The 14,549-nt window shown below is 47.8% G+C and overlaps 1 protein-coding gene across 2 annotated transcripts in view; it reads left to right on the top strand.

The window, feature by feature from the left end:
- Thsd4 (thrombospondin type 1 domain containing 4) overlaps positions 1 to 14,549 on the top strand; it is a 567,279-nt gene that overhangs the window by 78,957 nt on the left and 473,773 nt on the right. For both annotated transcript variants that reach the window (XM_087905294.1, XM_087905295.1), the window contains exon 4: positions 12,467 to 12,828. In XM_087905294.1, the coding sequence (XP_087761420.1) occupies positions 12,467 to 12,828 (362 nt within the window). The remainder of the gene's footprint in view (positions 1 to 12,466; positions 12,829 to 14,549) is intronic.

Genomic DNA, 14,549 nt, shown 5'->3' with positions numbered 1-14,549 from the left:
TCTCTCTCTCTCTCTCTCTGTGTGTGTGTGTGTATGTATGTGTGTGTCCCCCACGGGGACGGGGGGGGCACACCAACATTGAATCTCACACTGAACTGGAATGAACTGATTCAGCTAGGCAGGCTGCCGAACAAGCCCTAAGGATCTCCCCCACTTCTAGTGCTAGGGATTATGGCACCTACTCCTTCAGCTGGTGGGGGCTGGGGTTCTGAACTCTGGTCATTGTGCTTGCTCAGGAGCACTTAGTGCAGCCATCTCGCCAGGCCCACAACAGGCCTTTCTTATGAGGCTCTTTCTGATCTTCACGATGTTGCAGCAAGCAGCTGAGCATTAGACCAGATGTGAGTAGCCAGATTACCCAACAGACTCTCCAGCTCAAAGGTTGCCACCACCAAATTGGCCCCTCAGCATGCTTTGTTTGTGCATCGCTCGTCATTTTCACCATCTTGGTTGACTTAATTTGCAGATAGGCAGCTGCCATTGAGAACATCAGGCCACGTGGGCTAACCACCACGGCAGAGAACACACCCAGGCCCTTCGCAGTGACATCTGCTTCTGCTTCCCAGTCAGTGCTCAGCAACATGGGGTGGGCTCGGTACCCAGGCACATGCTCCGAGTTAGGAACTAGTTCTAAGGGAAGAAAATTCCCATGTGGCTGGTGATGAAAGAGACAGGTCAGTTTCAGAAGCGGGAAGTGTTTCCTGTTACAGGGATCACATCCAAATATTTACCTCATTGCATCGCTTGCATGATCCCTGCCTTTGAGTTCAGCAGAAATACATCCAAGCCTTCCTTTGCATTTTTGGAATGAAAGATATCTGCTTGGAGCCTCTTATTTGCCAGCAGGGGAGTTCTAGGCATAGGCTAGGACTGCCTCCGCTGCTCTCAGGATATTTGGGGCAGATTAATAAGTGGCAAGGGATGTAAACACTCTTCTAGGAAAAGCCAGTGTCTGGTGACCGCAGAAGGGATGTCTGTCCCAGTCAAATGCAGTCAGCTTGCTGGACCTATAGGGCTGGCTGTCAGAGCCACAGACATGCTAGTCCCAAGTCACACAGTACGCGGGAACAGCCTTGGGTCGACAAGATAACATCTCCACCCATAGCTTTCTCCAAGTCTGCCCTTCCATCTTTCATTTTTCTGTGGCTCAACCTCCTTCCCAAGAGAGTATTTTCCAAAGGTCTTCTGGCGTACATGCCATGTTAGGTAGGTGGGGGTCTCACAAATGTGTTCCTGTCTTGTGTCGTAGAGTCTGGACTGGCTTCTTGGGGAGTGGCAGACATAGAGCTAAGAAGTTTGAAGGTTGATGAAACAGCGTGGCTGGAATATTTGAGGTTGAAGAAAGTAGCAACAAAGGGTCGAGATCCAAAGCCTGGAGCGTGCTCAGTTTAAACTTCGCTCTTTGAGTCCCGCCTGAGTGTGGTCAGTGGCCAGCAGTTCTCCCAGACCAGGGAGATGGTTAAAGAAGCACTTTCCTGGGTTCCTCCCTGAGGGGTTCTTGTTTAAGTTTGTGAAGTGGGTTGTGTTTTAAGTCACCTTGAGGAGTCACTCTTGAGAGACAAGCGCAGAACTAGAAGTGAAAGAACAGGGGTAGACATGATTCTCTAGTGTCTGGTTCAGGGTAGCATGTTCAATAGCATGTGTGTGGGTGAGTGTGGTGGAGTTGAAGGGCCTGAGATTGTGGCTGTCAAGATTCTCCACTGGAGGGCACAGAGAGAATAGAGCACAACAGATAGAACAGCAGTCTCAACGCACCCGACTTGACCCCTGTTTGATGCCTCACTACTGGCAGCATGTCAGGGTTTCCTCTGTACAGCTCATACTGTACAGAGCTAGAGCTTCCTCTGTCTGTCCTCCTGTTCTTCCTCCTGGCCTCCATTCACTTCTCCTCATTCGCTTGGATTTTTGTGTAAATGCATTTCTTCTGTCTGCTCCTGAGATGCCTTTGTAGTGTGCGTTCATATGCATAATTAACCACCGGAGAGATTTTCACCCAGTCGAGGCCAAGGGATTTTGCTATATTCTTCTATATCTTTGAGGTGCATTCTCTCTGTCCTCTTTTTCTCTCTCTTTCTCCCCCTTCCTCCTTCCTTCCCTCCTTCCCTTCATCCCCCTCTCTTTCCATCCCCTTTCCTCCTCTCTTCTTTCCTCCCCATCTCCTGTCTCTATGTATGTGTGTATATGTGCACATGTGATAAACATGCATGTGGAAACAGAGGTAGGTGTTGGTTGCCATCCTTAATCATTCACTACCTCATATTCTGAGACTGAACTTCATGCTCACCAATTTGGTTAGGCTGGCTGACCAGCAAGTTCCAGTGATCCTCCTATCTCTGCCTTTCCAGCACTGAGATTACAGATGTGAATTGGTTGTCATGCCTGGATTTTACATGGGTTCTGGGTATCAAACTCAGGTCCCTATGTGTGGCAAGGGACTATTCCACCTTCATAACCCTCTTTGAGGCTCTTATATTCATTTTGCATTAATATTAAGTTAAATGCTGATAAATAAGATTTGAGCCCTCTTGTGTTGTGTCAGCATGGGCAATCATGATGTGAGATCCAATCATCTACTTAAAAACAAAACCAACAAATGAACAAGACCATAAGTGATGTCCTCGGTGAACATGGCTGGACTGGAGCGTCTCTCTCTCCCAGGTCCCCTGTCCAGGGTCCCCGGTCAAACCTGGCCTAGCTAAGCTGCCCGCTGGTCATCCTGCTGTCCTTTGCCCTCGGCTTTCTGAAATTCTGTTCTCTGATCTCCAACTCCAAAGTGTCTTTTCCTAGTGTTTGCTTTAGGGTGCCCAAGCCTCTTCTTTTCATGTCTCTTCTAGAACAAGGCTTTAGAATGTAAGAGACTTTCGCATGTGACTCCTCTTCTATGAAGAACAGATGGGAGGCTTCATTTTTAGCAAGAGAATTAGAAACCAGTGAAATGGGACATGATTTCAAATTAGCGCCGAAACCAAATACATTCAGAGTGAAGCCTAGTCAGGGGCTTCCTGGTGGTGAGGGAAGTGTCCGGGGCTTTCTGTGAGCAGTCCATCGTCCGCCTTGGTTTAGTCTGTGCCTCTTCCTCCCCACCCCACACAGTCTGTTCTGAATCTTTTCCTCTTTAATCTATTTATTTTTTATTTATTGAGCAAGCAGTATTGTAACCATGGCTGAAATTTTTGAAATTACAAGAAAACTCCCAGACTCAGCTTTGGTAATAGGTCAGCTGGTTTCATTTTTCCACATCCCCTTCCAAGACTTTGTTCATGGGCGTACAGAACCTTTACATTAGTATAATCATGGTGTAATTTCAAGTTTGTATTTGGCATTTTTTTACTTTATATTATATTACAAGACTGTTTATTGCATTGTATTGCTCATGATTACGGTGTTTTGTTGAACCATGAAGCCTAATTTTATTTGGCCATCTTTTTATTTGGCCTTATGGATTTATCCCTTATACAATGTGGGTGTGGTAGTGTATGGCCAAAATTCCAATACCTAGCCCTCTTGAGGCTCGTGTGTTCAAGGCCGGCTATATGGTGTCTTTATAGTTCAAGGTGAGGCTGTCTAGTGGCACTATCTCAAAACAAAAATGGGGAGGAGGTGGCCATGATGAAATAAACTGACCGAGGTAGAGCTGGTATTTCCTGTTCTCCAAGCCTACCTATGGTCTGTCCCTGCAGTCGCCCGTTCACTCAGCCTTAGTGTGTCCTGGCTTTGTTCCCTCCTCGCTCCGGCATAACCACAGCCACTGTCTATACAACTCCTCAGCCCGGGCTTCTTCTTTCTCACTGCCGCTTCTGACAAATACAGACCAACCACTCCGTGTGTGTGTGTGTGTGTGTGTGTGTGTGTCTAATGTCACAGCACATGCGTGGAGGACAGAGAACAACAGGAATTGGTTTTCTGCTTCCATTTTGTGGGCTTTAGGGATTGAACCGGGGTTGTTAGACTCAGTGGCAAGTGCCTTTTCCTACGTTGAGCCTCCTTTTTTGGCTTAGTTTGCTTCTCTGATGCTGGGATAAAATACTAACAACTGTGCTGTAGGGGGCAAGAAGTTTGTTTCACACTTCTGAATTACAGTTCATCACTGGGGGACAGGAGTTTAAGACAGGAACTGAATGAAGCAGAGAGTGAGAGGAATATTGCTTATTGGATTGCTACCCCATGGCTTATTCAGCCTGCTTTGTTGATGTTTGTGTTGTTAAAATATGTAACACCCAGGACTACTTGACCAGGGTTGGCACCACCCATAGTGGGTTTGGCCCTTCTACATGAGTCATTAATCAAGAAAATACCCCTCACAGACATGCCCACAGGACCATCTTGGAGGCAGTTCCTCATTAAGATTTCTTCTTCCCAGATATGTCTAGGTTTGTGTGAAGTTCACAGAAACAAATCGGCACAGTGGCCAACCATGTCTCTTTTGGCAGTCCCCAAGAGCTGCTTTCTCTCCTCCAAGTCCCGTACCAGTGGCAGACCTGATTCATTTTACGTCATGTTGGTTACCACATTTTATGTGCCATCATTAAATACCATCTAGAATTCTTCACTGCAAGCCACAGAAATAGCAAACGCAAGGGAGGCCAGGTTGGGCTGAGTCTAGGATGTAGGTAGGATGTGGGTGTGGGTACCATGGAGAGTAATACCACTACAGGAATGGTCTCAGAGCATGGATGGCCAAGGGAGCAGATCCTAGAACAGAGGACCCAAAACTATTGGTCTCTTGGTCACTTGTCAGGAGATAGCAATTCCAGTTAGTCTACTCTATCTGCTTTGGCTTCAGCTAGCTGGTCCCCGGATACATTCCCAATGCCTTTTATGCCGCACGGAGACAGATTTCCTAAAAGGCCAAAAGTAAAGGGCTACCAGGTTCACATCCACATGTCTTCCCATGCATGTAGATTTATACACGTCTCTGACTGGCATGAAGCAACCTTCCAAATGTAGTATTAGTTCAGCTCCCAAACCAGAATACTCGAGGAGTTTCTGTTTCCTTTGGTATTATCACAGCTCCACTGTTGTGCTAAATCGGGACATGATTGACTACTTTTCTCATGTCTTTAAATGACACCCCTTCCTTCCAGCCCCGTGCTCTGGCTCCTTAGTGAGTATTCAGAGAGGTTTCATAGTGCTTGGGAGATGGTTCAGTCACTAAAGTGCTTGCCTTGTACTCACAAGGACCTGAGTTCTATCCCCAAAAGCACAGAAAAAGAGTGTCTTCGTTATCCCAGTGCTAAGGTGGCAGAAATAGATTGATCCCTGGGCTTGCTAGCCAGCACATCCTAGCCAAACTGGGGGATTCTAGACCAGTGAGAGATCCTATCCCCCCAAAACCAAGGAAACAAGGTGGATGATATCGTGAGGAACAACACCAAGGTTGAGGTTGACCTTTGGCCTCTATATGTGCGTCCTTACACATGCGTGTGTACACACACACACACACACACACACACATACACACACACATTGAATTGGGTGGTCTTGTGTGCCAACTTGACACAAGCTAGAGTCATCAAAGGAAGGAGCCTCAGCTGAGAAAATTCCTCCTTGAGATCCAGCTGTAAGACATTTTCTCAATTAGTGATCAATGGGGGAGGGTCCAACCCATGGTGGGTGTTGTCTTTCCTGGCTGCTGGTCCTGGGTTCTATAAGAAAGCAGGCTGAGCAAGGCATGGGGATCAAGCCAGTAAGCAGCATCCTCCATGGCCTCTTCATCAGCTCCTGCCTCTAGGATCCTGCACTATTTGAGTTTCTGTCCTGGCTTCCTTCAGTGATGAACAGCGATGCTGAAGTGCAAGCCTAATTAAAAATCCCTTTGCTCCCCAACTTGCCTTTGGGTCATGGTGTTTCATCATAGCAATAGAAACCCTAACTAAGACACGGGGTAGGGGAAGCAGGTACAGAGGTAGACAGAGAGAGCTCCTATAATGTGACCTCATAGTTTTTAAGCGGAAGAGAACCCCCAAAGGCCCGTAGGATCTTGTCTGATATATCTTTCCCTGGACTCTAGCCCTCACCCCACGGGAGACACAACATATTCTCCAGAGAAGGGTCTCCATATGGTATGTGCACTTCGAATGTGACCATTCTTTAACTGTTATCCTACCCTTCCTCTTCACATCCAGTGAAGTGGAGAGGGTGCCGCTTTGATCTATGGTTGGGTCTGCTTCTGAAGCACTGTAAGACTTTGGACCAACGCCATCCATCCTCCCAATAAATAGGAGCATGCTACCTGCCCCTGCTAGGTGGAAGTGTCGCTTAGTCACCCAACAACCCTGATGAAGTGGCTTCAAAGATCCACCATTTTCGAAGCTTCAGTCGCTAGACCACGCTATTGTTCAGTGACTGATGCCAAGTGGGAATGAGCGCCACAGAAGTGCATCCCATGCAAGTCAGCCTCTGGGTTGTGTTGATCAGTTTCAGCATATGAGGATGTGCCTGTCGTCCCTCCCCTTTGCCCTTCCTGTTGCCACCCTCTGGTTTTCCCCTGGTCTTCCAGAGGGGGCTCGTGCCTTTTCCAGAGGTGCTGACGCCGCCGTTCCTGTGGCCACCAGTGCCCACTGCTGCCCTTGCGCCCGTGTGCTGCTCTCTTCCACAGTGGAGATGGTGTTTGCTGTGTGCTTGCTCCTGCTTTCCTTTTCTGATCATTTGAGTATTTTTACCGAAATTTTCCTTAGGAGCCACCAGTCTCAGGGAACGAGGTCATTTGAGAGTAATCACTCCAGGTCTAATGAGCTTCTGCTCAAATGTGCACACCACCCCTCAGGTGAGACCAGACATGACTGGAATCGCCACAGGACCTTTCCTGGCTTTCTGCTTGCTAACACTGTAACGTGTTTGATTTCTCCAGGGCGGAAGGACAGACAATAGCTGTTCTGGGGGTTCAGTTAGATAATACAACTAAAGCAATCAGTCCTTTGATTGGCCCGGGTTCTGCACTGAATAGCCGGTGGTTGTTATTCCTGTAATTGCTAAGCATATTCTAATAGGTCTGGCCTTGCAGCTGCCTGTGATCCCCATGATCCCCTGGGGCAGCCAGCTGGTGGTGTGAAGCTGGTAGTCTTGGGCAGGTGGGTGTTGGCGCCACCGTGGTTTCTGCTCTTTTCATTCCTGTCCCTCTGCTTGGCATGGAAAAATTTTCCAGTTGGCCCTCTGGTTAACAAAGTCAGATAACTCTGAAGTCATACTAAGTTAAAAAAAAAATGCATATGAAATTGCAGCATTGTAGATCAGATCTGGTCAAAGAGGAAGTTTTTCGAATGCTTCGACCTAATGCTTAAAAAGAGATAGCTGCGAACAGATTTCTTATATTATCCTACTTTTTGTTTTGTGTTTCAACAAGTGGCATGTTATAGAAACTATTTTAACAAATGTATATTGGCCTCATTCTAACAGAAAAATTATATTCCGTTATAGTAAGGGAACTTTTCGTCTAGTTGGGCTCTTATTTAGAATGCGTCTGGTCTCTTCATATTGTTTCCAGTCTGTTCTTTTCATATCATGATGTGATAGCAGTTCTTGTATATGCGTGTGTAACCTATATGTAATATTATGTGATAGTTTGCGTATAGCTAGCATAAACTGTGGGAGGTAGCCTGCCCTATTAAAACCCAGCTCTGGAGTGTGTGGCTGGGCTCTCACGATGGGGAGTTGTGGAATTTCAGGTCACTCACTGTAGAATTACACTATAAATTTGAGAATTCCTGCCAGTAGAATAGGATGGAATGTGGTTTCATTTTCCCTTCCCACCAGGATCTTGCCCAATTTGGCAACTGGATGCTAAATTAGGGTGGGATTAGTTGAGGGAAGTGGTCCCCTGTGGAGCTGCCTGTCTAGTGGAATGTTACAGAAAGCACACTGGTTATCTGTTACTGAGAAATTGGGAAGGGGCAGAGAGTGTCTATCCCCACAGGCATCAGAAACACTTTCCTGTCTTTGTTCCCTTATCCCCAACTATCCTTATGCCGGGAAAGCCATACACATGGAATTACCCCTTCTTTTGCTTCTGTTTTCCACCGACAGTACAGGCAGGGTGGCGGTATCTTGCAGAGGGGAACGCCCAGGAGACTAGGGAAATGGAGAGCTTACCTGATTGCAGACTGCTCTGTGCCTCTCACTAGCCTGACCCCACAGTTTCTTGGAACCTCAGTTTCTCTGAAAACATGACCTGGTGGTGGTAGCTTGCCTCTGTCCTGCCGAGGAGATGACTTAGTGTGCGTGTGTTCTACAGGGAGAAGGCTCCGGTCAGAGTCACTGGTATCCCTTCCTGCCTTGTCCCGCCTCTCCAGTGCTCTGTTTATTTGAACTAATCACTACGGATTTGATGGCATAAAACAACAGAGGTGACTTCCCTCACCGTTCCGCAGGCCAGATGTTACCAGTTATGTGTGCTTTTCCCAACCCCCAGGTGGAGACCCCTTTTGTGTTTCTTTAGCATCTGAAGGTTTCAGGCCCCTGTGGCTTTGACCACATCCCTGCACTCTTTGCTTAGGTGATTATATTGCCTTCTCCTCAGGGCTGTGTCTTCTCTGCTTCATTGGGCCCCAGCTCTTATGTCTTTGCCTTGTTCTGTGTTTATAAGCAGGAGAAAACCCTTCTCTCTGGGCGCTCAGTGCGGTGGGTCTGAGCTCATGGACTCTGAGGTCAGAACCACCGCCCTCTAGTCAGCAGCTGTCAGTCATCACCCAGACCCGCCTCCTCTTATGTCTGTCTTATTCTTGCTTTGTCCCTGTCTGCAGCTGGATCACCCCACATCACCTCTACCCTTGCTTTGATTCTCCTGACATAGCTTCCCTAAATCAGTTCGTCAGTTCCAGCTGAGGTAGCTGACTTCAGCGTGACAAACCCCTCACTCCTCTGCTTTTATCCCATCCTGCTCGAGTTACTTCCAGAACCTTCAGGAGCCAATGTGAGCTATAAAGATGGTCTGAGAAACTCCACAGTTTGTTAAATGAAAGTGACCCCGATTATACGTCAGTAGCTTCACGGTGATTGATTACCTGAGGCTAGAGCTCCACTTAAGAGCTAAGCCCTGCGTTTCAGTGACCACGGGGACAGCTGGAGTATTTACTCATGTTGTTAGTCAGTTTCCTGACCAGTTCTCACAGCTACCTTGTGAGGCAGGCTTAGTGCCATCACTCATGGGTGACATCACATGTGACACCATGTGGCATCCTGGGAGTCAGCCTTGTCAAGTTTGTTCCAGATAATCCTTGGACTGCCTCACCAATTAGATAAGACCTTTGAACTGGCAAAATCCAAGGTCATTCCAAACACAAATGAATGAAGGCCATCTCTAGGCATCTTGGCACTGCATATATAAGCCCGTGGCTTGTAGAAAAGAATCCGTGTTCTATAGAAAGCCATAGATTTGCTCCAAGGATAGGAAAGATATTTGAGGAGGATGCTTTGGAAGGGCATGTCTGCTGGGAGGAGAGCAAGTGCCAGAACTTATATATTCTAAGACCTGGTTACATCTGAATCCAGTACAGTGACTGGGGACTAGCCACACGGTATTTCTGAGCCTCCATTTCCCTTCCATGCAAGGAGATTGGTGGATAGGCACAAGAGTCAAACTGTGGGGACTGGAGAGATATCTCAGCGGGTAAGAGCACTGGCTGCTCTTCCAGGGGTCCTGAGTTCAATTCCCAAACTACATGGTGGCTCACAACCATCTGTAATGAGATCTGATGCCCTCTTCTAGCCTGCAGGCATACGCGCACAGCACTCAGACATAAAAATATAAATAAATAAATTAAAAACAGGCTCAGGTTGTACATACAGTTAGAGTTCAGTAGGCACTTAGGAGTCACAGCTCTGCTGGGATACCCTTGTTTCCCCTGGAAGGCCTTCTCGGGCCTCCCACTCCCTCCACCCAGCCAAGGCAGCCAGTCTGTTCTAGGAGCCTTCTCATCGTGTATTGCCAGCATGACCTGCTGTGGTTACGCCACTCGTATGGACGTGGGTGCGTTCCTCTCTGTCGCCAGGGCCTGATGTGGTTAGCTTGCTAGCTTGACACCCTCTGGGGTCTTCTGGGAAAAAAGTCTCAGTGAAGAGTTGTAAGAGTCAGCTCGGCCTGTGGGCGTGTCCAAGGAGGGTTTTCTTTCTTCTTTTTCAAATGCATCTATTTATTTTACATCCTGGAGGCAGCCTCCTCTCTTATCCTGCCCTCCCAGTCCCTCACCCCCGTTCTCTCCTCCCCCCCCCCCAATACCACAATCCCCTCCTCTTCCATCTCCATCCAGAAAAGGGCAGGTCTCCTATGGGTATCAATAAAACATGGCATATCAACTTACGGTAAGACTACGCACTTCCCCATGTATTAAGGTTGGGCAAGGCAACCCAGGATAAGTAGGTTCAAGAAGCCAGTAAAAGAGTTGGAGACAGCCCCTGTCCGTGATGTTAGGAGTCCCACAAGAGGACCAAGCTACATACCTGTAACACATATGCAGAGTGCCTAGGTCAGTCTCATGTAGGCTCCCTGGTTGTCGGTTCAGTCTCTGCAAGCCCCTATGAGGCCCGGTTAGTTGATTGTGTGAGCTTTCTCATGATGTCTTTGACCCTAAGGAGAGTTTTCCTGATTACATTAGCTGATTATGGGATGACCCAACCCACAGTGAAGGATGCTATAGTGAGTTTGGTTCCTGGGCTGTATAAAAATGGGGAAAGTGAGCTTGGTAGTGTACACGTGCCTGCATTAATTCCTTTTTCTCCATTCTTGAGCATTGGTATGATGTGATTAGCTGCTTCACATTCCTGCTGTTCTCACTTCCCTGTAATTGTGCCCCTGGAGTTTGACCTAAAACAAGCCTATTCTCCCTGAAATTGTTTCCGGTCAGGTGTTTTATCCCAGCAGCAGGGAATGAAGGGGGAGTCTGCCTGATTCTGAGCTAGGTATATAGCTGGTGCTCAGAACGTGTCTGTGTTGAGGGGAAAACATAGCTCTCTCTTCAGTTGAAAAAAGAGAGAGTTTATTCTGTAGGCAAATGTAAGTGGCCATGGTCCAGAAAAACAGATTCAGGTTATCACAAATATGATGTTTAAACATTAGTCATGTTTTTATAGTAACAGGAAAAAAAATAAGGTAAATTTAAAATGCATTGGTGGGAGCATCAGTAGCTGGGTTACAGCCAAGTCTCTGCTATAAGCCTGAGATGGAAGCTGAAAAGGATTTGCCCCAAGGATGTGAGGTCAAATCCAAAGGCGAGCAAGAATGTCTATTAAGGGGACTAATAGGGAACCCAAGGTAATTTGGGGTCTGGCATTGCAACATTCCAGCTCTCCATAATCACAGAAGTTCAAGTCCGTCTGTCAGCCTTGCAGGACCTTTAACACGTGTGCAGCAGTTTTTCTTGGAACTTCAGTTCACGTCTGCATAACAGAGGAACCTCTCTGGAGCGACTTTTAGCTCAGTGCCTAGCATGCAGGTCTCTGGAAAGACCAGCTCAACAGAGGGTGGAATTGCTCTGGCTGGAGCTTGCACGCTGCCATGTTTCCCACTTCTGGTGTGTATGGAAGCAGGAAAATGGTCATGGCTGCTTGCTAACACGTTCTTACTGCCAAACGTCCCTGTGCACAGACAACCTCACTTACAACCTAGAAGGCACTGGGACCATTCTCTTACCAAATATACTGACATCAGAGGCTCGGAAACTTGCTAGTCATGCTTAGGAGGAGGTGGTAGGTGTGTGTGTGTGTGTGTGTGTGTGTGTGTGTGTGTCCCGGCAGCCTGGCTCTGGGGCACAGCCTCCAAACTGTTCCAGCCATTGCTTTCCCTGCAGGGAGACAGGACAATTTCCCTGCAGCTAAAGGGAGTCCAGGTCTTCTGGTTTGGAGGGAGGCATCTGGCTGGAAGTTGAAGAGCGGGACTCCTGAAGACTCCATACCTGCTCTTTGAGATCACAACTCACATATTAGCTACCTCCCTCATGGCTGGGACAAATCGCCCATTAAAGCAACTTCATGAAAAGTTTCTTTGGCTCATGGTTTGAGGGTGTAGCCTACCTTGGTGGAGAGGAGGAAACTGGCTGTGTCGTAGGTGTAGTCAGAAAGCAGAGCGGGATCAATGCTGCTACCCAGCCTGCTTTCTGGGTTTTGTCAGCGACCCCAGGCTATGGCATAGTGCTATCCTTGCATAAGGTGGGTCTTCCTACTGTATCTTAATCTAGAGAAACTCTCACAGATAAACCCAGAAGTGTATTCCCATGGTGATTCTAAATCCAGTCAAGTTAATAATAAAGATTAGTCATCACAGTGCTCAAAGCCAGCCTGCACTGTGACTCTCCTGGTTCCTGCGCACTTTAGTTGTCTCTTAGGACTAAATTAGTATAGATTGTGACCCAGGCTGAATTATATGCATTCTGTTTTGAATCTTAATTGTACCCTTGTCTTCATGGATTCAGGGGAGAAACTAACCCTGTGCCAAGTGTCTCAGGTTCAGGTCCCTAAACATCCTCTGTCTCTGCAGGTCCCACAACGGATGGCCGTGGCAGAGGGAACCCCAGAGGACAATGGTGGTGGCTCTCCAGGAGTCTGGGGCTCTTGGGGCCCCTGGTCTGCCTGTTCGCGCAGCTGCAGTGGCGGTGTGATGGAGCAGACGCGGCCCTGCTTGCCCAGCTCCTACCGCAGTCGTGGAAGTTCGCGACCCGGTGGCCCTACGCTGTCCTTCACTGGCCATGTCGTGTCAGCCGTACGCACCTCAGTACCACTGCATCGAAATCGTGAGGAGCAACGTGTCCCGGCTGGCTCCGATGCCAGCCGCCCAGGCCCCACAGTGGTGCGAGGGAGCCGCCACCCACAGGCCCGGGGCCGAGAACCCTCAGAGAGAAGGTATGTGCACACCATGGTCCCTGTGTCTGTCCCTGCCTTGACAACAGGGGAGCCTCTACATTGATTGTGCAGAAAGAGAGGAAATCTTACCACAGCCCCTTCTGTGCATAAATGTGCCTGTGGGGGCCGGTGGAGACCATAGCACAGCATCCGGTGTGATTCCTCAGACCAAGTCTACCCTTCAGTTTTTTGAAAAAAAGAAAAGTCCCTTACTGACTGGAAACTCACGATTTGGCTAGACTGGCCAATCAGGAGCCTTCAGGATTCCACCGGCCTGCTCCTCCCAGCTACACCTAGCTTTGCTCCCCCACCCCTACCTGTGTCCTTAGGGGTGGAACGTGGGTCCTCCTCCTTGTGTACAATTGCCACTTTCCCAGCGCCCACATAGCTTTTTACTGATTTTACAGCCTCTGCAGTCCCAAGGCTGCTCCTATCTGGCTCTTTGATTGTAAAGTTACTTCTCAAAGTGAAGATGTAAATGGAGGCTGCTCATTTGTTTCCTAGCCACCCAGACCTGAATAATCACACAAAACTATATCAACTGCAACACTGCTTGGCCAATGACTCAGGTGTATGTCTAGCTAGCTCTTAGATCTTAAATTAACCCATTTCTATTAACTGTGTATCTCTATGAGGCTGTGACCTACCGGTAAGTTTCCAGCGTCTTTCTCCTTCAGCAGCTACATGGCATCTCTTTGACTCTGCCTACACACACACACACACTATCTATCTATCTATCTATCTATCTATCTATCTATCTATCTATCTATCTATCTATCTATCTATCTCTGTTCAAATTTCCTGCCTGGCTTTACTCTGCCAAGCCATTGGCCTAAAGAGCTTTATTCATCAACCAATAAAAAACAACACATATACAGAAGGACATCCCACATAATGGAGGAAATTTTGAGAAACCATTAGACATCACATTTCAGGAAGATCTGTGAAGGTGTGAAAAGAGGAGGAGAGCCTGTGTGCTGATTGGACACAAGCTAAAGTTACCTGAAAAGAGGAACCTCAAATGAGAAAGTGCCTCCATAAGACCTGACTGTATGGCATTTTCTTAATTAGTAATTGATGGGGGAGGGCCTATCCCATTGTGAGTGGGGCCACTCCTGGGCTGGTTGTCCTGGGTTCTATAAGAAAGCAGGCTGAGCAAGCCATGAGGAACAAACCAGTAAGCAGAGGACGTGGATGACATCAGGTGTCCTGCTCCAGCCCTCTCAGCCCACTTCTTTGAAGCAGTCTTTCACTGCACCTGAAGCTAGGCTGGTGGTGACTAAGACCCAGCCGTCCTCCAGCCTTTGCCCCTCACAATGCTTAGATCACATACAGGGTCACGCCAGCTTCTCATGTGGGAACAACTCAGATCACTGCGCTTTCAAAGCAAGTCCTCTCACCCACTGAGCCATCTCCCCAGACTACCACTGTGTTCTAGAACACAGAACTGTCCATATTTAAGAGAGAGAATTCGGGATGAATTTCGCATATGGTTAACATTCCCCGTATGATCTGGCATAGCCTCCGTGGTCAAACTCTGGATTATTTCTCCAAGGAACCACGAATGCTTCCACCAAATAGGATAACAATAAGACTCTAAATAGCCTAAACCAGTGAAGATCAGGTTTCCTGCCCAGTGAGTATTGTCACCAAAGCATAATAAAAAGACAGAGCCAGAAACTTGCTTTTCAGAACTCTTGATTTCAAAACCGAGGTGAGGT

This window comes from Myodes glareolus, chromosome 4 (assembly GCF_982192425.1).
Source record: "Myodes glareolus chromosome 4, mMyoGla1.1, whole genome shotgun sequence".
In the NCBI taxonomy this organism is placed as follows: Eukaryota; Metazoa; Chordata; class Mammalia; order Rodentia; family Cricetidae; genus Myodes; species Myodes glareolus.
Note: the sequence above shows the minus strand (reverse complement) of the source record. Positions and strands in the feature narration are given on the sequence as shown.